Source organism: Alexandromys fortis, unplaced genomic scaffold (assembly GCF_014885135.2).
Source record: "Alexandromys fortis isolate MF-2015 unplaced genomic scaffold, M_Fortis_MF-2015_v1.1 scaffold_351, whole genome shotgun sequence".
In the NCBI taxonomy this organism is placed as follows: Eukaryota; Metazoa; Chordata; class Mammalia; order Rodentia; family Cricetidae; genus Alexandromys; species Alexandromys fortis.
This window is the reverse complement of record NW_026068251.1, coordinates 707,667-731,780: the sequence shown is the minus strand read 5'-3', so window position 1 is coordinate 731,780 and position 24,114 is coordinate 707,667. Positions and strand designations below refer to the sequence as shown.

The following is a 24,114-nucleotide window of genomic DNA, read 5'->3' as shown; positions in this document are numbered from 1 at the left end:
TGTCTTAGAGAATGTAAATCATGAAACTGCTGGACCACCACATCGGGCCCATGAACAAGACATCAAGACTTGAGAGTAATACTATATAGAGGATGACACTAGTTTTGTCATGATGCATGACAGCATGACATCCAAACTATTTTTGACTTATCACATTTCTATTATTCCTTTTTAAAGTCATGTTCATATGAAAAATCATGTTTGCTTTGAGCGATAGTAACCAGTGCAGGCACACACTAGAAGCAATGTAACTTGGAGACTTGATTTTAGCCTTTGTCCAACTGGAACACTTAGAGCTGATCGTGATGGCCTAAAAGACACACTGCAAGCTGGTGCTGCTGATGGACACATCCTTCCCTACTCTGTGAAGATAGAAGTTTGAAGAAATAAAGAAATTAAAATCCTCCTTGAATTCAATGAAAATAAAGACACAACATACACAAACCTATGGGACACTATGAAAGCAGTGCTAAGAGGAAAGTTCATAGCACTAAGTGCCCACTTAAAGAAAACAGAGAAAGCACACGTTGGAGACTTAACAGCCCACCTGAAAGCTCTAGAAAAAAAAAAGCAGAGTCACCTAGAAAAAAAAAAGCAGACTCACCTAGGAGGAGTAGAAGACTGGAAATAATCAAACTGAGGGCTGAAATCAACAAAATAGAAACACAGAAAACAATCCAAAGAATCAATGAAACAAAAAGCTGGTTCTTGGAGAAAATCAACAAGATTGATAAACCCCTATCCAAGCTAATCAAACAGCAGGGAGAGAATACACAAATGAAAAGCACTGATCTTCAATGTCAAACAGTAAGAACTTTGGCGAATACAATTCTTTTTTTGTAACAGAAAACAATTATAACACTGAAAAATAGACGATTATTTAAAAAAAAACTCTTCAAATTAATAATAATAAAAGAAAAGCTCACCATGGGCTTTGCCTGTCCTTCTCACGCATACCCATGGCTACTTAATGACTCTGCCCTACTTAGAGCTGGGCTCGGAAAATAAGCGGAGGCTGGTAACACTGTGCTGGAGAGTAACCTGGCCCCTAACCCTCTTACAGAACCGGCTCTGCTCACTTCCACTCTTTTTGTTTTGTTTTGTTTTTGTTCACTACCCGGGAGCGTGCTATGCCCACCCTCCACTTTATTCCATCACTTGGGCCTTGGTCCCGCCCACATTCCCTTACCAGCTGGTTCTCCGCCCTCATCACGCCATCTCGTCATTGAAACCCTCACTATCCTGACCACCTTTCTCCTGCCCTGCTGAAGTTCTGGACTCTGGACTCTACCCGTACTCACCGACCTCCCCTCACATTTTCGTCTCAGTCCGTCTATATCCTCTAGTACGCCCCTCGACAACGTCAATCACTCTGTCTGACCCTGCCTACTTTCCCAGAGCTGGCTTGGAAGCACTTCCGCCGCGGCCCGGATGCAGTTCATCGCAGGTCAACTCCTGTAGTCCGGTGAGTTTGCCCAGAGCCTTTAGACTGGTTGCCTGCCTAGGAGCTGCGGCGAAGAACCCATGCCCGGGAACCGTATTTTGTGCGCCCAGCTCAACCCGCGTGACGCGGAGAGCCGCGAGACTGAGGAAGTAGGGACGTGAGAGAGAGATGGCAGCAGAGCGAGACGAGGGCTGCCCAGAGAAGAAGCACCCAGAAAGGATCAGGGACACGGATTCAGACGCTTCTGCGGCTGGGAAGGAGACTTGACTGTCGTTGGTGCGGGAAGAGCCAGGCGATAGTGGACTAGAGAGGGATGAAGCTGCAGGTGACTGGAGGGAATACAGAAAACAGGGTCTGGATTACAGAAAGCAACGGGAAGTGAGGGGCCACGAGCTGAGCTGCCATTGTGTGGAGGGTGGCTGGAGAGAAAGAAAAGCTGGTGGAAGGTGTCAAGGAGATAGTGCAGAATGAGGGCGGGAGAGGCTAGATAAGGGAGGAGTTGATGGGTTCATAGGGTTATTGTTATTGAGCTTGCCTTTTTGTTGAAAAAGCTTTGCTTAGATGTTGGTGGTGAGAAAGAGAATTGCAAAATGTGTATCTGCCGAGCACGTATTGTGCAGGGCATGTTGGCACACACCAGTAATGTCAGGGTGTGGAAGTAAAACTGGGGTAGGAATATGGACAGTTTAAGGCAGCCTGGAAAAGATAACTTAAGGCACTTTCCAAGTGAGTAAATAATGTTGAGGTTTGAGGATACTGCCCCCTTCTTTAGACCTTCTTCAGCAGGAACAGTGATGTGACTCCTTTACACATGGTCACTCTTTGGTTTCACAGGTGTGGTATGGAGGAGTGGTGGGGTGTTTTCCTCGTTTCTAAAAGTGTCAACTTTCTTGTTTTCTCTCCTGCAGTAGTTCATTGTCCCTACAGCCCCTTGCTGCAGTGGGCTAAAAAGGTCCATCTTTCTGCATGGTGAATTCCTCCCAGTGACTCTGGCTGTGGTATAGGAAGTGGGTGCCTTGCTTAGCTGGTTTGAATGTCCCTGTAACCCCAGCTCGCAGGAGACTCAGGCAGGAGGATGATGAGTTCAAGTCCAGTCTGGGCTGTATATTGTGCCCTCATCTCCAAAAGGGAAGGGAAGTGGCTGTGTTTATCTGGAACATTATGTTTTACTACCTTTGAGAGAAGGTTTTGCTAGTTCTACTAGTTCCACAAGGCCTTAAAATCACTAGCCTGACTGGCCTTGAGTTCACAATCCTCAGCCTGTAGTGCTAGCATTGTATATGTATGCAGGCCCATTCTCTTTTAATATTATTCAGAAAATTAGGGTTTTATTAGTGAAAGCACGTCACAAACCTGTGATATCTTAATTGTGTGCTTTTGGTATTCAGGACTGACTTCTGAATACTCAAGTTACTCAAGAAAGAAACTGGGAGGAGGAGAATGAAGAAACAGAAAGAACCAGTGATGTCTGCCATGAAGGTAAAGTGAGCCACTGTCGTGGTCCCACCCCCCCACACACACACACCACATTTTTTTCTGCTCTCCCTGAAGTGTTAGGCATGGAAGCTGCTGTCCTGCACTGAGTGTAGCACAGACATTTCACTTGCTCTTCCTCGTGTTTTTCCTTAGCCTTTGTTGTGTTCACTAGATTTCATCTCACAATAATCCTGTGATATAGAACATGGAAGAAACTTCTATTGAATATGTTCTAGAAGCAGCCCCTGTGCTAAGGATTGCCTAGTAAGGATTGACCAGTTGGGCTATCTAAGTGGACTGTTAGCTCTCTAGATGTAGGAAAAAGACGCTATACTTTGAAATCACATGTTGACATACACACACAGATACTTCTTCAATTATGGGGATAAGGAGACCTTCATGTGAAACCGCATTCTTCATAGCCCAGTATACTGCAGATATAATGTCAGTGGTCATTGTTTCCAAAAGAACATCTCAACAACTAAAATTGGGATAAGGGTTAGAGGCTGTTGCATTTCACCATTAAGATATTAGGGTTTTTTTCACCCCTTGTTTTCAGAGAGAGTAAGATTATCTTTTTGGTAGCTAAGACTGCTTCCTCAGTGCGTTCTGGGCTATCATCATCTCTCTGTGTATGTGGAGTATGTACTTGTTCATGTGAGTGTATGCTCATACTTTGTAGGCATGTTTGAAGGCCAGAAGTCAACTCAGTCATCTTCCTGAGCGGCTTACTACTCTTATTTTGATAGACAGCATGTCTTATGGGATCTGGAGATCATTAATTGGTTAAGCTGGCTGGACACTAAGCACCATGGATTTGTCTCTCCACTAGTACAGTACTGAGTTTACAGATGCTCTCAGCTTTTACATGATGCTGGGGATACAAGCTCAGGTCCACTTGCTTTCCAGGCAAGCACTTTACTGCCTGAGCTGTCAGTATGAACCAGCCTGAGTGCTCAACAAAGGGGGCTCTCCTGTAGACCCTGCTGTTCCCACGTGACTCTTCTGAATCTCACATTTCTGATAAAAGTAATTCTATTTTATTATAAGGAGCATATTTCCTTATAATAAAAAACACAATAATATTTTCCTCCTATTAATTAGTATTGAATATTCAAAAGTAAAAATGTAAATGTGTATCCTAAACAGACTCTTTAATCATAAATTTGGAAGCAGTCCTGAATTTTAGGAAGTGAATTGAAGCATTCTTTTCCTTGCCTATTACTGTTTCTTAGACACCAGGAAACCACAGCTGCAGTTCTTTCAGGAGTTTAAAAGATTTTTTAGGGTACTTTATTTTGTAAGTTTTCCCATTAGGAAAGTAGAGTAGCTTCTCTCTCTCTCTCTCTCTCTCTCTCTCTCTCTCTCTCTCTCTCTCTCTCTCTCTTTCTCTTTCTCTCTCTCTCATTTTCTTTTGTTTCCTATTTTTCTTTCTGATTTTCCAAGACAGGGATTCTCTGTATAGCCCTGGCTGTCCTGGAACTTGCTTTGTAGGCAGGCCTCAAACTCACAGAGATCTATCAGCCTCTGCAAGCCCTGGGAGTAAAGATGTGTGCCATCACTGCCTGACATACTCTTTTCTTTTGTGACAGTCTTTCACTCTGTTTTCTGGAACTCTATATAGTTCAGACTGGCCTTGACCCCATAGTAAAATCTGTAGCTTCAACCTCCAGAGGCTTGGTTTTACAAAAGTAAGTTACCATTTCCAGTGCTTTTTCACAGTCTTGTGGGAACATTCTATAAATGAATGTACATAGTTCTCACATAGTGTTCAGTGAACACATCTTGATTGCGTTCTTGATAAGTGCTACAAATTACCCCTCTAGGCTTGGTATTAGAATTATACCCTTCTAAGTGGTTCCTGTATTTTCATACCATCTCAGGTTTCATTGCTAAAATCCAAAAGTTTTTTTGGATTTTTCGTGGTCTACATATTGTTGATAAATTTGTGTATAAAGTAGAGTGTTTTTTGTTGGATTGCATGTTTCATGAGACTGTGATGAGGAAACAGTCCTCTTGATTACCTGGTTCTGTGTTGTAACCACATCAATGTGTTAATTTTAGTAAATCTACTTCTGCTGTTCTCTTCACCACCTTCTTTTCCTCTCATTGAGTGGTAATGATTGCTGCATGCCTGGCTAGTCACCTCTCTGCTTTCCATCCTCTGGAGAAAATGGTAGTTTTAATGTTTGGGTTTATTTAATATCATGTTTTGTTTTCCTACATATTTTTACTGCTGACTAGTGAACACAGGTTTGAGCTGTACCTTCAACTTTTTTGCTTATAAAATGATTTTTTTTTGTGGGGAGGGAGCTAGAGAGATAGAGATGACTCAGCAGGTAAAAGATCTGGCTGCTCCTCCAGAGGAGATGTGTTGTATTCTTAGCATCTACATGGAGGCTCATCACCATTTGTAACTTCAGTTTCAGAGAACCTAACACCCTCCTCTGGCCTTCTTGGGCACCAGGTACTCCTGTCTTACCCAGACATACATCTTAGCAAACATTTAAACATACAAAGTAATAAGCCCACTCTATCCCTGCACTCAATATGCAGTACAGTCCGGCCGTGAATTCATAGAGATCCTCACACCCCAGCCTTTAAAGTGCTGGGTTAATAAGCCTGTGTCATGGCACTGAGCTGACTTCTTAAGGCCCCATGATGTCATCTCAGAAGACACTTCATGAATTAGCTCAGCTAGAAACTGAACTGGGTGTGTCAAACATCTTATCTACCACTTGAATTGAGGTGAGCCTGTTTGTTTTTCTTTTTCTTTTATCAAATAAGTACCAAGTGGTAGTTAGGGGAATTGGGCAAAAGGGGGTGACAAAAGGTTTTGGAGGACACAGTGAACGTTTATCAGAGTGGGCAGTGAATGAAAGGAGCAGACCTTGTGTTGGCGTTTGTTTATTTTTGTATTGTCTACAAACATGAGAAATGCTCTGTAACGTGATATCATAATATCTCATTACAAAGCAGAATAACATTAGGGACATACTGTGTTGTTCTGATGCATCTTAATTTAGGAACCTAGGAGAAACAAGGGTAGGTCTTGTACACTCGTTAATCAGAAAGTTTAGGGTAGCCCACATGTGTGGCATTTTTCTTACATACCAGTCAAGTAGCTCTGCAGTATACTGCAGCCCAGTGTCAGCTAATTCAGTTGCATTCTGACACTAAACAGCTGGAGGACTCAGTTTCACAGAATATGGTCAGCAAGGATCTATACAGCTTCCTCCTCAGTTTTATGGTTCATTTCTTAGGGCAACTTACAAAACCAAGGAAACTCTTTACTTTTTCCTATTTATTATAAAGAACATTCCAAAGACTCTAGATGACAGGTTGTTCAGAGAAGACACAAAAAGCGATGTACATGAGATGGGCTGTGACTTTCACTCCCTCCTTGGGTAAGCCACTCTTTAGTACTTTCCCCATAGCAGAATGTAGGGTAAAAGCTTTAAACTGACTTGAGGTTTTATGAAGATTCCATTATTCACATATTAATCCCTTTGGTCATTGGTATTCACACATGCCTTTAGCCCCAATCCTCTCCATGGTGGATGGGGACTAAGACCTGAAGTTCGAACCTATTCCTGCCTTGCTCGTCTTGGGCCCTGGAAATTGTCCTGTAACTCGGGACTTCATTTTACCTTTTATCATAATCATAGGAAACAAATCCATTCTTATCACTCTGGAGATGCCAGGTGAACTGTATGTCTGAAAACTAGGCAAAAAACGTATGTTACAGGAAGGCTGTTTGTTTGTACCCTGGCCACCCAGACTCCTGAAATAACCGCAGAGAAACTGTATTAATTAAATCACTGCTTGGCCCATTTGCTCTAGCTTCTTATTGGCTAACTCTTACATCTTAATTTAACCCATTTTCTATTAATCTGTGTATTGTCACATGGCTGTGGCTTTCTGGATAAAGTTCTGTCCAGCCAGGGCTACATGGCTTCTCACTGATTCCACCTTCTTTCTCCTATCATTCAGCTTAGTTTTCCTCACCTATCTCTATTTTACCCTGTCAGACCAAAGCAGTTTCTTTATTCATTAACCAATAAACGCAACACATATATAGGAGGACTTCCCACATCAGATATATAGTTTGTAATCTCAGAGTGGTGGTGGTTTGGTCTCATCAAGTCAGTCTTTCTGTTTTTTTCCCCTTTTCTTGTCTTTTTTGTAAAGATCCTGAGTGTCCACATAGTGAAATGTGTTTGTTTCCTTTTAGGGGAAGTTGACTTTCAGTGATGTGGCCATAGAGTTCTCTCAGGAGGAGTGGGAATGCTTGGACCCTGCACAGAGGGCTTTGCACAGGGATGTCATGTTGGAGAACTACAGCAACCTGGTCTCCCTCGGTAAGGATGACTTCTTTCAAGAGTTGGGAATCTTTGCCATGTAACCTTGCAGTTTTCTTTCCATGCCTTTGGGGGAACCATGTGGCCTCTTCCTTTCTTCTTCCCACTGTTCCCTCTTCCTTCTCTTTGCTCAGCATTGGGAATAGAACCTAAGACTTTTTCACCAACAAGCACTGGGTGTTATTTCTGGCCCTTGTGGTAGATTTTGTTTTTGTTTTGATCTCTTGAGTTATATAATGTAGAAGCCTTGACCTTAAGAGTTGGTTTTTTGTTTTTTTGTTTTGTTTTGTTTTGCCTCACATTCCCTAGTGCTGGAATTACTGGCATGTGTCACTACACATGACTCATGTCACCTAGATTTGTGTTTAAAGTATCCAATGTTGAGTGTTCTGTGTTGTGTGGGGTGTTCAAAGAAGGAGAGTCATGTGAAGATGTAAATTTTAGGCCCTCTGGCAACAGGGAGAAACAGTTTCTGTGACCTAAACTTTGAACCTATGTTCAGAAGCATATTTATTGACAGTACACAATAGTTGTATTAGGAGTACCAAAGCCCCTTTGGTCTATATGCTTTCTGGAGGAAATCATCACATTCCCAAAACCTTTACTTCTTATTTTGTACTGCTTGCAGTACCTAATAGTGCAAGATCTCCAGGTGTGTCTGGATAGTCCTGTAGCCAAAATCATACAACAGAAAACAAATCTATAAATCATAGAAAGCAGTCACTCTTCTCTATTGTGGTTTCTTCATGGTTTGGTACCTTCAACTAACACTAATACATTCTACTGTTGCCCTATATATAGTGAGGAACAGCTATTATATTTTATGTTTACCCTAGATACAAATGATTGTATTAGAGTCCCACTACATCCAATTCTTTGCTTTCTTTCCCTGAACTTTTGATTCAGTCATTTTGATATATAACTAGATATCTGTCCATTAAACTCCCAGAAGGAGGCTGTCAGTAATAATTTTTATTTTTCTAGATTTATATGAAGCTTGCTCTCTCCCCACATTAGCATAGGACAGATATTCTATAAAAACCTCACTACATGGTATTACTGTCTTTTTATAAACAGGAGTCACACTTCCTAATCTGAATATTATGTCTATGTTGGAAGAAGAGAAAGGGTCCTGGATCGTGGAGAGTAAGGCAGTAATAACCAGAAAACCGAATGGACAAGAATATGTGAGGACAGGTAAGCTCTCAGAGGGTACAGTGGAAACTGCACCGCTGTGCATTGGCAAGTCAGGGTTTCTATGGGAAACATAAGTCTGTCACTATCCTTTACAGGTAGAGAACTTGAGCCTTTAACTCTCTCGTGGTGTCCTGGTAGTTTTGTTTGTTTTTAATCTTTTTTCTTCTTTGTGTATTTGAGGTAGTGTCTCACTTTCATTTCAGACTGATCTGAAACTCACTGTGTAGCTCTTGGTAAGCATCCTGTCTCAGCCTTCCAAGTGCTAGGATTAGATGCATGAGCTACCATTGATGGCCATTTGATTAAATTTTGACAGAGGTGCTATACAAGGTTCATGGTGAAATGTTGAACTCTCTTTGACAATGTGAAATGGAACATTCTGTGTGGGAGGAGGATGGGTAGCAATGTTATCTCTGCAGACCAGGCTAGCATGGAACTCTCAGTTCTCCTGCTTTAGCCTGACAATTGATATAATTATGTATGGGGGCCTCCATGCTTCCCTGACGTAGAACTTTGAAGAGGTGAATCTAATTTGAAAGAGGTAACTGGATGAGCCACCCTGAGAGGATTAATGTTGAACATAATGATGTATTAGTAAGGCTAAGCTGGGCCTGGTGGTAAATGACTTTAATCCCAGTACTTGAGAAGCAGAGGCAGGAGGATCTTTATGAGTTTGAGACAAAGCTGATCTACATAATTGAGTTCCAATTATGTAGTGAGAGTCTGTCTCAATAGAAATAAAACTTAAAAACTGAAATAATTAGGCTAACACAAAACAACACATAATGGTTTCCTACTTGGTTCATTTTGTCCAGTAAAATGTTCTCTGGGATGATAAATGTTATCATATTTAGAACTTCATTTCCCTGGACAAATAAAACTCATCATACACACACACACACACACACACACACACACACAGGCAGCTATTTACACACAGGTAAATTAAATAATTTTGCTACTAAAAATAACACCAAGAATAGTGCAGGCATCACTCAAAAGCTGAGTTGCCAGATGATATAATAGCAACATCTGTCTTTTGCCTCTGTCTCAGAATGTTTCCTCTTCCGTACTTATTGTCACCATTGTGAAACCTCCCATGATAACTGAGAAGAACCAAATGAAACAGGCTTTTGTTACTTTGCATTAGGTATTTTCCTCTCCATACCATATATCCAAAAGTGAATTAATAGCCAAAATGTAAAACCTGAAGTAAGCCAGCATGAAAACAGCCAGCCTAAAAATGTGTGTGTGTGTGTGTGTGTGTGTGTGTGTGTGTGTGTGTGTGTGTTAGGCAAGAGGTGGTGCTTACACCTAGGGCCTAGCTAAGCTAGAACCATACTAGGCTCCCACCCCATTAGAAATGTTGTATTCATTTTACTTTTTATGTATTCTTTTTTTGAGATGAACATTGCACAGGCCACTCAGACTCCTCAGATGGATTAGAGGTACACATCACGATGCCTAACTTTAATACATATTTACTGAAGAGAAATGATACATGAAATGAAGTTCAGCATTACTATTTTGCAGAAATGCCAATTTTTACCAAAGTGAATGTCACCTTCACTTGGAAAGATAGCTATTGTGGAAAAGGTGAGCCTTGATCTGGATGTGGTAGAAAGGGAATTTGGGTTCTCTGTTGTTGGGAATCTAGATTGGGATTCATTAATGAGAACTAATTACAGACAAATCAGAAAAAGTAAATAGAACTACTGTATAATCAATAAGGCAGTTCAACTTGTGAGTGTAGATACTGAAGACTAATGATGACATGTACATGGCATGGCTATATTGTTCTTGTGACTTATGTTTGTGACATTATTGCTAGTTGCCAAGTTAAGTAATAGACCATGTGTTCATAACCAATGCATCTATGTGTAGTCAGAGGCTGCTCTTTTGTTTCCTGGCTGCCTAGACCCAAAATAACTACACAGAAACTATATTATTTAAAACACTGCTCAGCTTGTTAGTGTATTCATGTTTATAGCTAGCTCTTACATCTCAAATGAACCCATTTCTATTATTTTAAATTTTACCATGTGGTTCGTGGTTTACCAGTAAAGTTCTGGGGTCACATCTGTCTCCTTCAGTGGCTACATGGTGTGTCACTTACTCCACCTACTTTCTCTCTATATCTCTTTCAGCCTGGCTTTACTCTGTTAAGCCATTGTCTGAAAGCAGCTTCTTCATTAACCAATGGCAATAAAACATATGCACAGCATACATCACCTCCCAAATCACCTCCCTTTCCTATCTAAATAAAATGGAAGGTTTTAACTTTAACATAGCAAGATTACATATGACAAAATATGTATCAAGCAATAATTACAGTTACAATATTTATATCTACTTGATCTTTTATCATAACTAAGGAAAACTATAATTATAACTATTCTTCAACTCCATCAAAGACCCCAACAAGAATATCATATTGCCTAAGTTAACAGGAAGTGCATTGTAAGCAACTTCCAGAACTCTAAAATTGACAGAGACATCTCGCTGCCTAGTCTCCCAAAGTTCTTCTTTAATATTGCAGGCACTCATTTTCAGCCTACAGGCCCATAGTATCTGGCATAGTTTTCTATGAAGCAGGAAATTTCAAAGACAGTTCCACCTATATTGGCTGACAAACTGCAGAATGTCTGGCAGACTTTTTCATGAAGCAGGAACATCTTCTTTAAGCAGCTTCAGTACTCATTTCAGTCAAATAGTTCAGGCAAGAACAGTTTCTTCTCCAAATGGCTAACAAACTCCATAAGGAGCCTCTTCGATGCCCATCATCCTCTTGAAGTAGATTGGTGATGCCAGGAGCACATGTGTCTCATTGTCGAGAAAAGTCCTAAGTTCTTAAAACATTCTAAATGCCAAAATCTGTAGGTCTTTGAAAGGTTTGAAGGTTATCTGTCTAACTGAAATATATTTATATATTTAGAAAATCTAACAAACATGACTACAAGCTTGACTATAATAGATGACTATGTCTTAACCTGTATATAGAATCTTTAGGAAACTGCAGCAGAGACATTCTAAAATGCTGGGTCACCTGAGATGCTTGTCTTTATTGTTATCTGATCCCTTTATTTTCTGAAAACACAAACTTTATGTAACATATGTATCTGCATTAAAACAAATATAGAATGGTGTGTACAGGTCAGCTAAAAGGTGGTTTTTGTTCTATGTTTTAGCAGGTATAAAGGATCTGTTAACTTTATAAGTCTCTAGATTATTTAAACAAACCTCTATCCATGCCATTTGTAAAGATGATATGGAATAATAAATCATGAGGCCTCTTTAGCAAACAAGATTTATCATGTTTCATCTAGTCTCAGAGCTATTCCCATGTGGAGGTATCAGCATGTACATCATCTGTTTTTTAGTTTTTCTTGTTTTTTGTTTGCTTGTTTTTTTCTTCATTTCTATAACCAAGACTTTTAGGAGCTTTCTCCCAAACAAATCTGATCTTCATTAATTTTGAAGCAATTTATAGCTGTTTGCTTTCTGTAGAGTCATAGGCAAAACATCTTTCCCAACACATCAGATTTCCTACCTTACATTATGAAGTTATGACATTCTTAAAATACTTAACTTAGCTTTTTTTTTTTTCTCCAATCGACTGTCTTTCAGGAGCATTTGTGTTTTGCTCATCAGCATTCAAAAATTTTAAAGTCATCAAAGCAATATATAAGATCCAGCCCTATGTATTTCCCATCCTTACACTGCTTTTTAAAAATTACTTTACTTTATTATTTTTAAACTATTTATTGATACCCATTTTTTTTCTTCTTTTAGCATCTAAGCATACACTCAGGCACGCTGTATGTTGTACCCTGTTCAGAGGCTTTCTTGACTCAAATCTGAGTTTATGCATGTCTGTACCTTCTCTGTCCACATGAACCAAACCTTTACTCTCTAGGGTGAGCACATGGCTTGGCCACTGGCTCTGCCTCCTTTGACCTAATGATCCCAGCTCTGGAAAGTTGCTGAGATCAAGATGCAGTAGGTGTTTTTACCTAGCATATCAGCTGTTCAAGTGCGCTGATGTACAGCAGAATCTTTTAAAGAATCTGTGATTCTGTATGCTGTAAGAAAAGTGCCTACCCGAAAGAACATGGTCACCAGAAAGTCACACTTGGGACTTTTTGTTCCAACTTTCTCAGGCCCTATGTAGATTTATGTGCTGACTGTTGGGGGCTAAATGTAGCAAGTTTTCTTGTCTAGCTATCTTCGGATCACTAGCCTGCAAATAATGATTTGGAGACTTATCATTAATTATGAAAGATGCGCCTTATTTTATGCTTTTTCCCAATTAGCTCTTATAACTTAACTTATCTCTATTAATATACGTTATGTCATGTTGCTCAGGTTCTTTGCTCAGTACCATATGTCTGACTTTTTCAGTGTCTTACTGGCATTTCCCCCTTTCTTCCCAGAGTTCCTTCTCTCTCCCCAGGAGTCCCACTTATTCTCTCCTGCCTAACTATTGGCCCTTCTACTTTTTATTAATCCAAATCACAGTGACACATATCCTCACAGTGTAAACAAATACTCCATAACATGACATATTACTTATCTCACATATTACTTGTGAGAGACAGCAAACATTCCATTCATGTTTGCATTGGATCATGCCCACTTTTTTTTTTAAACTCTACTTTTTCTCTTTCCTCTTCCCTGATAGATTCTCTTCTACTCTATAATTTTTTTTTGAATCAGGCTTTTTAGAAACATTCCCACATCTAAGACAAAATATGCTACTTTTGTCTTTGTATTTAATTTGTTTTGCTTAATGCAGTGCTCTCCAGTTCTGTCAGTTCTTCTAATGAATGACGGGATTCCATGTATTCTTTATCATTGAATGAGTCTGTAATGCCTATGTTTATGAATCAGTCTGTGGATGAACGTGAGGGCTGATTCCATGTCGTGGGTATTGTGAGCCTTAGTTTCATAATCATGGCTATACATGTTTCTATATAATGACTTTGTTTCATACATAAAAACACGGGAGTTAAATGGCAATGATATGTTTCTTTTTTTTGTACTACTGTAATAGAAAGTCCTGTTTATTCTTAATATGAAAGTGTTTACCGTTTTACAACGTGATATTTTATTTTTAATATATGTCATTTTTAATTAGATGTGTGTGTATGTGTGTGTGTGTGTGTGTGTGTATGTGTGTGCACAGGAGTTCAGGTGCCTGCAGAGTTCAGACAAAATTGTTGGATCTTCTGGAGCTGGCATTATAGGTGGTTGAGAGTTGTCCAATGTAGGTCTTGGGAACCCATCTCAGCTCTTGTACAAGAGTAGTGCATACTCATAAGCACGAACAGTGCTTTAGATCTTCAGTTCCTATATTTATCAATTTATGAACTTATGTAGTCATAAGTTCGCCTGCTTGCTTTGTCATGAAATCCAAAAATTGCTTTATAATATTTACTAGGACCTATAAGTGATTGTTTTTTGTATGTGCTGTGCAGTAAAAATGACATGCACTGCTTGTTAATGTTAAAAAATGCCCATCATTAGTGGGTCTAGGTAAGTTTATGAGAGATGATTACATTGTTTTTGCTGGTACTGTTTCTGTCAATTTTTCTTCTAGCTATCATTTTGCAATTCAAAATTGCCACCTACTTATATAAATTTAATTATTATTACCTTCCATTTTAATTTATTTTGGTGCTTTAGTGTGTATTTCTACAGAATATGCTGTTAATATCTACTTTCCTCCCCTCAGTTATAGTATAGCCATATACTTTTTGGCAATTAGTATACACCTTTATATGATGGAAAAATATTCTTTTCCTGATTTATGCTACTTTACTCAATATGAAGAATTTGGTCTGGGTTATTTGAAACAGTCACGTTTTCCTGATGATTTAAATTACATATAAATTAATTACATTAATTATGAGATCAGTCATTTTATAATGCTTACATTATCTTTTATGGTTCTAAAAATTGATAAGTTAACTCAGTAAATCTTATTTTGCTGCGCTGGAACTTTTTTCAGAGTGGAATATCTGTCTTAATTAATGAAAAATCTGTTATGTCTTCTAGTCAACTGTCTTGAGCATGTAATTAAAGATTTACCACCAAAAGAGAGCGGCAATTCAGGGGAAGTAGACCAGACAGTGGTGTCAGAAAGATATAAAAGCAGTGGCACTGAAGACTGTTCCTTCCGAGGACTCCAGAAGAACGTACAGGATTTTGAGAGGAAAGACAGTGAAAGGAGTTATAAATTCACCCATAGAAGACATCAAGATTGTAGAAAGAATACAGGAAAATGCCTTAGGAACTCACTTGAAATGCAGCCATTTCCATCTACAGAGAATATTGATGATGATGAACTTAAGTCTATCACCAGTGGCTTTTCAATTTCATCATCTGAACAGATTTCGTCTATTGGTGTCAAAGCTCACATTGTTCATGAATACGAATATGATGTTTATTGTTCACTACTTATGAAAAGACACAAAGCACACATTAAGGAAAAACCTTATCAGTGTAATGAGTGTGGCAAGGTCTTCAGTTATACTTCTTCTCTGGCACATCATCGGCAAATTCATACTGGAGAGAAACTTTACAAATGTGTCCAATGTGGTAAGGCTTTTTTTCGACGTTCTTACCTTTTGGTACATGAGAGGCATCACACTGGAGTAAAACCTTACAAATGTAATGAATGTGGCAAGGTCTTCACACAGAATTCACACCTTACAAGTCATCGGAGAATTCATACTGGTGAGAAACCATACAAGTGTAATGAATGTGGCAAAGCCTTTAGTGTTCGTTCAAACCTAACTAATCATCAGGTAATTCATACTGGTGAAAAACCTTATAAATGTAACGAGTGTGGCAAGGTCTTCAGTCAGACTTCAAGCCTTTCAGTTCATCGGAGAACTCACACTGGAGAGAAACCTTACAGGTGCAATGAGTGTGGGAAAGCCTTTAATTCACATTCAAACCTAAATACCCATCAGATAATCCATACTGGAGAAAAACCCTACAAATGTTCAAGGTGTGGCAAGGTCTTTACTCAGAATTCACACCTTGCAAATCATTGGCGAATACATACTGGAGAAAAACCTTACAAGTGTAATGAGTGTGGAAAGGCTTTTAGTGTGTATTCCAGCCTCACTACCCATCAAGCAATCCATAGTGGAGAAAAACCTTACAAGTGTGATGAGTGTGGCAAGGTTTTCACGCAAAATTCACATCTTGCAAGTCATCGTGGAGTCCACAGTGGGGAGAAACCTTACAAATGTGAAGAATGTGGCAAAGTCTTCAGTCAGACTTCAAACCTCGCAAGGCATTGGAGTGTTCATACTGGGGAGAAACCTTACAAATGCAATGAATGTGGCAAAGCTTTTAGTGTGCGTTCAAGCCTAACTTCCCATCAGGTAATCCATACTGGAGAAAAACCTTACAAATGTAATGAATGTGGCAAGGTCTTTAGTCAGACTTCAAGCCTTGCAATTCATCAGAGAATTCACACTGGAGAGAAACCTTACAGGTGCAATGAGTGTGGGAAAGCCTTTAATTCACATTCAAACCTAAATACCCATCAAGTAATCCATACTGGAGAAAAACCCTATAAATGTCTGGAATGTGGCAAGGTCTTTACTCAAAATTCACACCTGGCAAATCATCGCAGAACCCACACAGGAGAGAAACCTTACAAGTGTAATGAGTGTGGCAAAGCCTTCAGTGTGTACTCAAGTCTGACTACTCATCAGGCAATCCATACTGGAGAAAAACCCTATAAATGTCTGGAATGTGGTAAAGTCTTCACTCAAAATTCACACCTAGCAAGTCACCGTAGGACTCATACTGGAGAAAAACCTTACAAATGTGATAAGTGTGGTAAAGCCTTTAGTGTGCGTTCAAGCTTGACTACCCATCAGGCAATCCATACGGGAGAAAAACCTTATACATGTAGTGTGTGTGGCAAAGTCTTTAGTCGAAGTTCTAACTTTGCAAGTCATCAGAGACTTCATATTGGACAGAAACTTAAGTGACTGTAGCAAGGCCTTCAGCCCCAATTCACTTGCACAATATCCAGGAATTCAATCTTAAGAAAATATTAATTTAAATGATAGAACAACACTCATCAAGAGTTAAAGTACATCACTGGTTATGGTTGTATGCATGCAAACCACACACTTGTCAGACAGTTGTGGGATTTACCAGAGGAATAAGTCTTCATCTTCCATAGCTAATCTTTGATGTTACAGGCAACAAAATAATTGTTAATTGCAGAACAATTAAAATTCAGAATAGGCTAAAACTATACACACACACATATATATTGCAAGACTACATTGATATACCTGGTTGCCTTCAGGATATAAATTAGTCATTGTTTTGTATTTCCCTGCAAAGTCTTCCTTATAATTTATGATTGTCAGCCTCAACTTTGTGATGGTACAGTTCTTGCCCCAGGGCCTTTTTCTTCCACCCTCTGGGAAAAACAGGATGAAAAATCACATTAGTATGAAAGGAACATGTCTATAATTTCTGAGAATGGCTCCACCTTTGAATTAACTATTGCTTAACTTACTGTTTTGTTTTAGTTTTGATTAACCCTATAACCAAAGCCAACTAAAATGTTTATTTCATCTTATGGATTATAGTTAATTAAGATAAGCCAGAGCAGGGGCTAGAGTAGGAATGTGGAGGCAGGAACTAAGGTAGACAATGGAGAAGGTATGCCTGCTGGTTCACTTTTCATGGCTTAACTTCCCTTATACAACCCAGTACCACCTAGTGGTAGTGCCCAAATTGAACTAGGCCCTCCCAGAAAATGTTTGTCAGATATGCTCAAGTCCAGACTGATGGAGGCAATTTCTTAAGAATCCCTCTTTCCAGGTAATTCCTGGGTGCCAGGTTGACAAGATCTAAACAGAACATTTATCATCTGAAAGGCATGGGATATTGTAAAACTGCAACACAAAGTTTTCAAGTTCATTGTGTAATTTGGAGGTTATCTGTGTGGCATCAGCAATTAAATGGGAATGAAATTAGAATATTGAACTTTTTTTCTTTTAGTTTTCTTTTTTATTTATTAAAAATTTTCCCCTCCTCCCATTTCCCTCCTTCTCCAGTCCTAAGAGCAGTCAGGGTTTCCTGCCCTGTGGCAAGTCCAAGGCCCTCCGCCCCCCATCCGGATCTAGGAAGGTGAGCATCCAAACAGACTAGGCTCCCACAAGGCCAGTCCATGCAGTAGAATCAAAACTCAGTGCCAGTTCTTGGAGAAAATCAACAAGATTGACTTAGAAGAATATTGAACTTTTTATGAAATGAGAACAATATACTCATAGGGATGGATTGTCTGGTAAAATACAGAAGGCATAGTTAGCATCTACATTGACTGGCAATAGCTTTTATACAGCAAAATATAATTTTTCTTACTGTTTAATTTGAAGAAAGAAACTTTTAGAATGGACCATTTAACCCAAGGAATCAAAGTGTAGGAGATGGCCATAGAGGTTGTGGAGAAGCACTTGTCTACCATATGTGAGGCCCTCAGCAGCACCAAAAGTAAAAATACACTGAAGTTTTCTTGAGGATATCATTTAACTATTGTTGTTAAGCTTTGCCACTATTTTATTCAAAATATATCCTTGACCTAATTTTTAGTTAAAGCTTTTTACATTCCTGCGAATGTGTTTTTAATTCTTCTGTATAGTCTTTTTCTGTATCAGTACAATGCTCCTCCAAGGAAATGAGAAAATGAAGTAAAGCTCCTCAGGTTGAGGTTTCTATACTTCGTATGAAATCAAACGCTATAAAGTTTTAGGGCCCTATAATCATTTTTCATTGAATTTATTCTGTCTATGCCCAAAGGATACTTGTGTAGATATAATGGACATCAAGAAGATACATTGTGTAGACTACCAAAGCAAAGGTAACATGTTTTTGTATACACCTGTTGACTCTTCATAGCTGTGCAGTACTTTCATTGATTGATATAAACTATGCAGTCTTCATTCTGGTTGACTTTCCACATGAATAAAATTTGAGTGGCTGGAGAGATGGCTCAGTGGTTTAGAGCACCGTCTGCTCTTCCAGAGGTCCTGAGTTCAATTCCCAGCAACCACATGGTGGCTTACAACCATCTGTAATGAGATCTGGTGCCCTCCTCTGGTGTGTGGGCATACATGGAGGCAGAATGTTGTATACATAATAAATAAATAAATCTTTAAAAAAAATTTTGAAAAACAACCAGTACTATTAGAATCATGAATTCAACTATTTAATGAAAAAAGTTTACCATAAGCACTATTTAGTAAACATGAAGTTAAAATGCATGAAGTAATATGAATAAAATATTTCAGAATTTCTGAAGGGAGATAATTTATTACTCTTCTATTACTGCTATAATACCCCCCCCCAAAAAAGCAAGTTAGGGGAAAAAAGGTCATTTTATTTTACAGTTTTCAGAGGAGATACAGTCAGTAATGACAAGGAAGACATGGCAACCAGTACCAGAACAGAAAGTTGGGCCATGCTGTAAGACGTCAAAGGACAATTCCCAGTTACCTCTTTCGGTCCACAACCCAAATAGTGTCACCAACTGGGGACCAAATGTTTAGTTACATGAGCCTTTGGGAGACTTTTCTTATTGAACCCTTCATTGACTTCCCTCAGTGTTGCATCCTTTCTTCCCTAAACCAGTATGAACTGGAAAATACTAAGCTCTGCCTCCAACTTTTTATGAAGCTTTCCCTTGGGCCAGTTGCATCAACTTCTGCACACGGAAGCTGGTAAAAAACTTTCCTATTTGCTTTGTTGGGGCAAAGGAATCCTAACGTTTCACCGCTCATAAGTTGTGGCCTTAGCTGTTGGAGTTTTGCTTATCTTCCTGTGCCACGTGTTTTTTACTATCGACTCATAAGTAGCCAGTAATAATGCCACAAAATAGTGTGGTATTTTGAATACTTTCCCAAAGAAATCAGCCCATTGCTTCCTAATGCAATGTCACTCAAATTCTTGCGGTGGGGGGGAGGTATAGAATTCAGCAGGATCCTTTGCCAGTACATAACATAAACTGATATTAGAGTCCTTGCTTTCTTATGAAGTCTCGTGAGCTATACTTCCGCATTTTGCCTTTTTCTCAGTATTGCTGTCATCCCTGATCACACTAGAAGTCCCATTAAGTTCTACTTATAGCATTCAGTAGTATTTCCAACCAAAATACATCATGGGACTTTGCTTCCACAGAATACAGGCCTATAAACCACATGGTTGGGCGTTGGGACCTAATGGAGTCCTGGCCTTCCTACTCATCTCCTCTGTTGGTGACCTTTTTTGCCCTTGTTCTGGGTTTCTGAGAAACTTAATAGTTCCTTACTCAGAGTTGTTTATCAACCCTGCTTCCTGCGTACGCATTGCCTTGGCCCTAACCCGAGGATTCGGCGATGAGGTCTTCATCCTGTTGACCCACCTGTCTGTTAGGTATAAACACCCTTGGTGATGTAGCACCATTTGGGTTTGAAGTTTCTAGGCTGACTTTGAAGTTTGGAGGCTGGCTACCTGCCTCTACCACCCAAGTTCTGAGAATACAGGTTTGTATCCAATGTTTGGTGATAATTTCCTGGTATCTTTTACTAACTTATTGGTGGACTGATGTTTATTTGCAAAAGTTGAGGTCATGAGATTATTAAGCACATACTGGGATATTAGGTTTTTGTCATTTTTGTTTTCTTGTTATTTACTACTTTTCTTTTTCTTAAATTTTATTTTCTTTTTGTCTCTTTACGTGCACACCCATGAAAGTGGATGGCAAAGTTTCAGAGTGCATGTACCTGTACAGGACAGTGGCATCTGACCTGCTATAGATAAGAGATTCAAACTAAGATGCTCAAGAGAGCAAAATGTTTTATTTACCAGAGTATAATATCTCTAACAGCAGGACCTTTGTTTTCCTTATAAAATAAGTGTGGTTTTCCTTTGTAATCCTTATATGAAGGCAGCACTATTCGGGTACGCATGGCTCATCACCCAGCATGCTCCTGTAGCAATATATCATTCTTTGAAAACTTCTCTTAGAGTATGTAAACATTCATGCCTCATTTGCATTGACCTGAAAAGTCTTTAAATCAAATTAAATGAACATTGTTGAGTAATTTTAAAAGCCACACATCTGAAAGGTATTAGGAATTTATAATGTCCTGCAGATATATAAGCGGATATTTGAAGGCCATAGGAGTTAAGGCAGCATGAAGGATCAATCCCTAACTTCTCTGTTATCCCACTACCACTTTAAACAGTACATGGATTTACAAACTCTTTAATTTTTGTGCTGAAATCATGTCTTTTTATATAATCAAGGTAATTGTTTGCCTAGTGTGCTGGGTAAAATTTTGCCAGATATTCTGCATTCTATGTTATGCAGAGGAGCACAGAATGACAGCTTTTGTGTGAAAAATTTCTCAGGAGATTTTGGAGGCAAATTGACTTCTGTCTTCCAAGAGTGGACAGAGTTGTGTATATTGGAAGCACCAAATTCCTTGGTGTCTTCCAGGACAACACCATCAACCCCAGTAGATCCATCTGGGCAGATTTTAAACACAAATTTCACAGGTACACTGGTTCCTTATTGTACTTGGGTTGGGTCCTTCATTTCCTTTTGAATAAGGCTTTTCCTGAGTAAATAGCTACAAAACACAACAAAAATATTTCGTACTTAATAGATTACAACTGTAGGACTCTTCTCCCAAAGAGAGCAAGTGAAAAATCTGTATTTGCTAGCTTCATAGTTTCTAGACATTCTGTGTGTGAGGCTCATGTCCTGGCCCAGTAGTTCTAGGATCATCCTCCAAAACCAAAAACAGAGAAATTCAGCATATGCTCAGAACAAAACTCTTACTCATTCACCTCTGAGCCCAGAGCTTCCAACCACTTCCTTCTCCTGGTCAGTCCCTTTGCTTGCTTCAAGACACTACTGCATTTTATCATCTATTTAAGTCTTTTTATTAGTCTCAGTTGGTCCCTGCTAAGTGTGTCTATTATTCACTGGAGGTTTCCCCACTGTCATCCCCTTCTGCTATAATATATAGCCCCAGTGCATCCACCTTTTGCTATCTCTGCATAAACAACAGAACAAGCCATCACCAACATGTAATTTGAAAACTGTACGGTTGCACAGCATTCATAATCACACCACAGAAATGTTCCCACTTTATAAAAAGTCATTTCTCATGGGACATTATTGTTTATCCAGGACTGCTATTATTCATCCCATTCAGACTAGTGAGTATTGTGCCTATCATGAATATTCCAATAAAAATGAAAACCTATTAGAATGAAAGTTTCTAATTATAAACTTATTTAAAATAATAGCAAAGTGTTTTAGCAAAATTGCTTCTGCTTTATTTTAAATGATTGACTTCTTTAAGAAATTATTGATATATCAATTTATTTTCAATTATTTTATGTTTCTGACTTAGCTGTTGCTCATGATATATTCATGAATGAAAAAATAATTTTCTTTTACAAAATTGTTTTATTTATCTCACAAACAATGGTCTTTTATTGAAAAGTTAGTTACATGGCTCAGTATCTTTCTCAGCGGGGCAGGTCACATCCTACTTCTTCGGTGTCTGGACAGGATTGCAGAGAAATGGGCTTCCTCCTTTCCATAATTCTCCTGTTCTCACTGACCTGCCTCTACTTCCTGTCTGGTTGTCTCACGTATACTTCCTGCCTGGCTACTGGCCAATCAGCATTTATTTAAAGCATAATTGACAGAATACAGACCATTCTCCCACACTACTTCCCCCCCCCCTTTTTTTAAACAAAGGAAAATATTCATAGTCCATTTTGGGAGAATTTGGACATAGTTTTCCAGGCTATTTTCTGCTGGTTGGGGGTGCTGATAATCTTATGGGGACCCAAAGAAAATTCAGAGTTATGATCAAGTCCTGACTGGAGTATCCTGTGAGTCTTGATCATCTCAGGCAGTAGTCTTGAATCTGTTCTGGATGTAGAACTCAGACATCTGGGCCATCTGTTCCTATTTCTCAGGTGGTCTTGCTTGAAATTTCACAACTCAGAATGAATCCACAGCATCTCATTTCACCCTACCCCAACCCTATACTAGTTATAACCAACCCCTAATTGATGTCCCTAACCCTGAGGACATTGTTGTGACAGGGGATGTTGTGGTGGTGATGTTCTTTCCATGATGCTTTCTACAACTAAAATAGTGGTAAGATTCAAGATTACTATCTGTTATGAATGCAAATAGTCTCTGTGTAGTCAGTAGGGTATTTCTAAGATTCTTATTTGGACTTCTTGCCAAAACATTGTAAGAAGGTGTACCATTTCAGCTAACCAATCTTAATGTAGCCTTATCAGCATCATGATGTCATATCAACTAGGTGGAATCGTTGTGGAGTTCCATCTTCTTCCTGAAAACTCCAAAGATTATTGAAGGAAAATTTATTATTGTGGAAAATTTAAACTTTATTCATATAGACATATATTCAGCAAAAGCTATGATAGAAATAAAAAAATTATGGGAAAAAGTAAAATCATTCCTAAACTCTTTCTTCTTTCTGTCCCATTCCAGAGGACTCCTAATAAGCATCAAAAACTCTGAATTTTTCTTTAAACAACAGGCTTGGATTTAGAGGATAGCTAGCAGTGTTCAACTACAAAGCCAGTTTAATTTTTTTGTCTTTGTTTTATTTTCCAGATCTCCACATACCAGGTGCATACCCTATGACTCATTTGGATCCCTGGCCCTTTATTTTATCTTTTATTTATTCATTTATTGAAAGAAAAACAATATTTTGTTTTTCTTTGTACATACCAATTGAAGTTCCCACACCTCCCTACTCCCTGTCCCTCCAAATACTATCCCACCCCATCCAATCCTCAGAGAGTGTAAAGCACTTTACTTTGGGGTAGGTCCATGGCCCTCTCAACTATATCTAGGATGAGCAAGGTATCCATCCAAAAAGAAAAGGTTCCCAAAAAGCCAATATAAGCAATAGGGATGAATCCTGGTGCCACTGCCAGTGGCCTCTCAGTTTGTCCCAGCCATACAAATGTCAATCACATTCAGAGGGAATAGTTTGGTCCTATGCTGTTTCTTCCCTGTCTGGCTGGAGTTGGTTGAGCACCATTAGCTCAGGTAGACTGCTTCAGTGGGTGCTCATATTCACATTCCTCCCACTGTTCAAATTGACTTTGAGAGCTCATTGCAGTATTCCGATGTGGGTCTCTGCCTCTGTTTTTTTTTTTTTTTTTATTTTATTTTACTGAGAAAAGTTTCCACCTCCTCCCAGCCTCCCATTTCCCTCCCCCTCCTCCCACCCTTCTCCCCCTCCCCCCACTCCTCTCCCCCTCCCTCTCCAGTCCAAAGAGCAGTCAGGGTTCCCTGCCCTGTGGAAAGTCCAAGGTCCTCCCCCCCTCCGTCCATGTCTAGGAAGGTGAACATCCAAACTGGCTAGGTTCCCACCAAGCCAGAACATGAAGTAGGATCAAAAATCCCGTGCCATTGTCCTTTGCTTCTCATCAGCCCTCATTGTTTGCCATGATCAGAGAGTCCGGTTTTATCCCATGCTTTTTCAGTCACAGTCCAGCTGGCCTTGGTGAGCTCCCAATAGATCAGCCCCACTGTCTCAGTGG

At 39.3% G+C, this 24,114-nt stretch overlaps 1 protein-coding gene across 3 annotated transcripts; it reads left to right on the top strand.

Annotated features, from left to right (window-relative positions):
- The first annotated feature begins 1,355 nt into the window (after positions 1–1,355).
- On the top strand, positions 1,356–19,724 carry LOC126494177 (zinc finger protein 160-like). 3 transcript variants are annotated; one of them, XM_050131422.1, is made up of 5 exons: positions 1,356–1,465; positions 2,833–2,923; positions 7,155–7,281; positions 8,359–8,478; positions 14,536–19,722. In XM_050131422.1, exons 2-5 carry the CDS (start codon positions 2,885–2,887, stop codon positions 16,491–16,493), a joined length of 2,244 nt encoding a protein of 747 aa, XP_049987379.1. In that variant the 5' UTR covers positions 1,356–1,465; positions 2,833–2,884; the 3' UTR covers positions 16,494–19,722. The 3 variants fall into 3 exon arrangements, with proteins under 3 accessions (XP_049987379.1, XP_049987378.1, XP_049987380.1); XM_050131421.1 differs by lacking the exon at positions 1,356–1,465 and adding an exon at positions 1,472–1,769; XM_050131423.1 differs by lacking the exons at positions 1,356–1,465; positions 2,833–2,923; positions 7,155–7,281 and adding exons at positions 9,883–9,926; positions 10,012–10,074 and having other exon boundaries at positions 8,406–8,478; positions 14,536–19,724.
- Positions 19,725–24,114: the final 4,390 nt, after the last annotated feature.

What these genes read in the sequence shown, in the direction of transcription:
- LOC126494177 (XM_050131422.1), top strand. Translation starts at nt 2,885, where the DNA reads ATGAAGAAACAGAAAGAACCAGTGATGTCTGCCATGAAG. An exon ending in CAGTGATGTCTGCCATGAAG is followed by an intron (nt 2,924 to 7,154) that starts GTAAAGTGAGCC and finishes GTTTCCTTTTAG; the next exon opens with GGGAAGTTGACTTTCAGTGA. An exon ending in ACAAGAATATGTGAGGACAG is followed by an intron (nt 8,479 to 14,535) that starts GTAAGCTCTCAG and finishes TATGTCTTCTAG; the next exon opens with TCAACTGTCTTGAGCATGTA.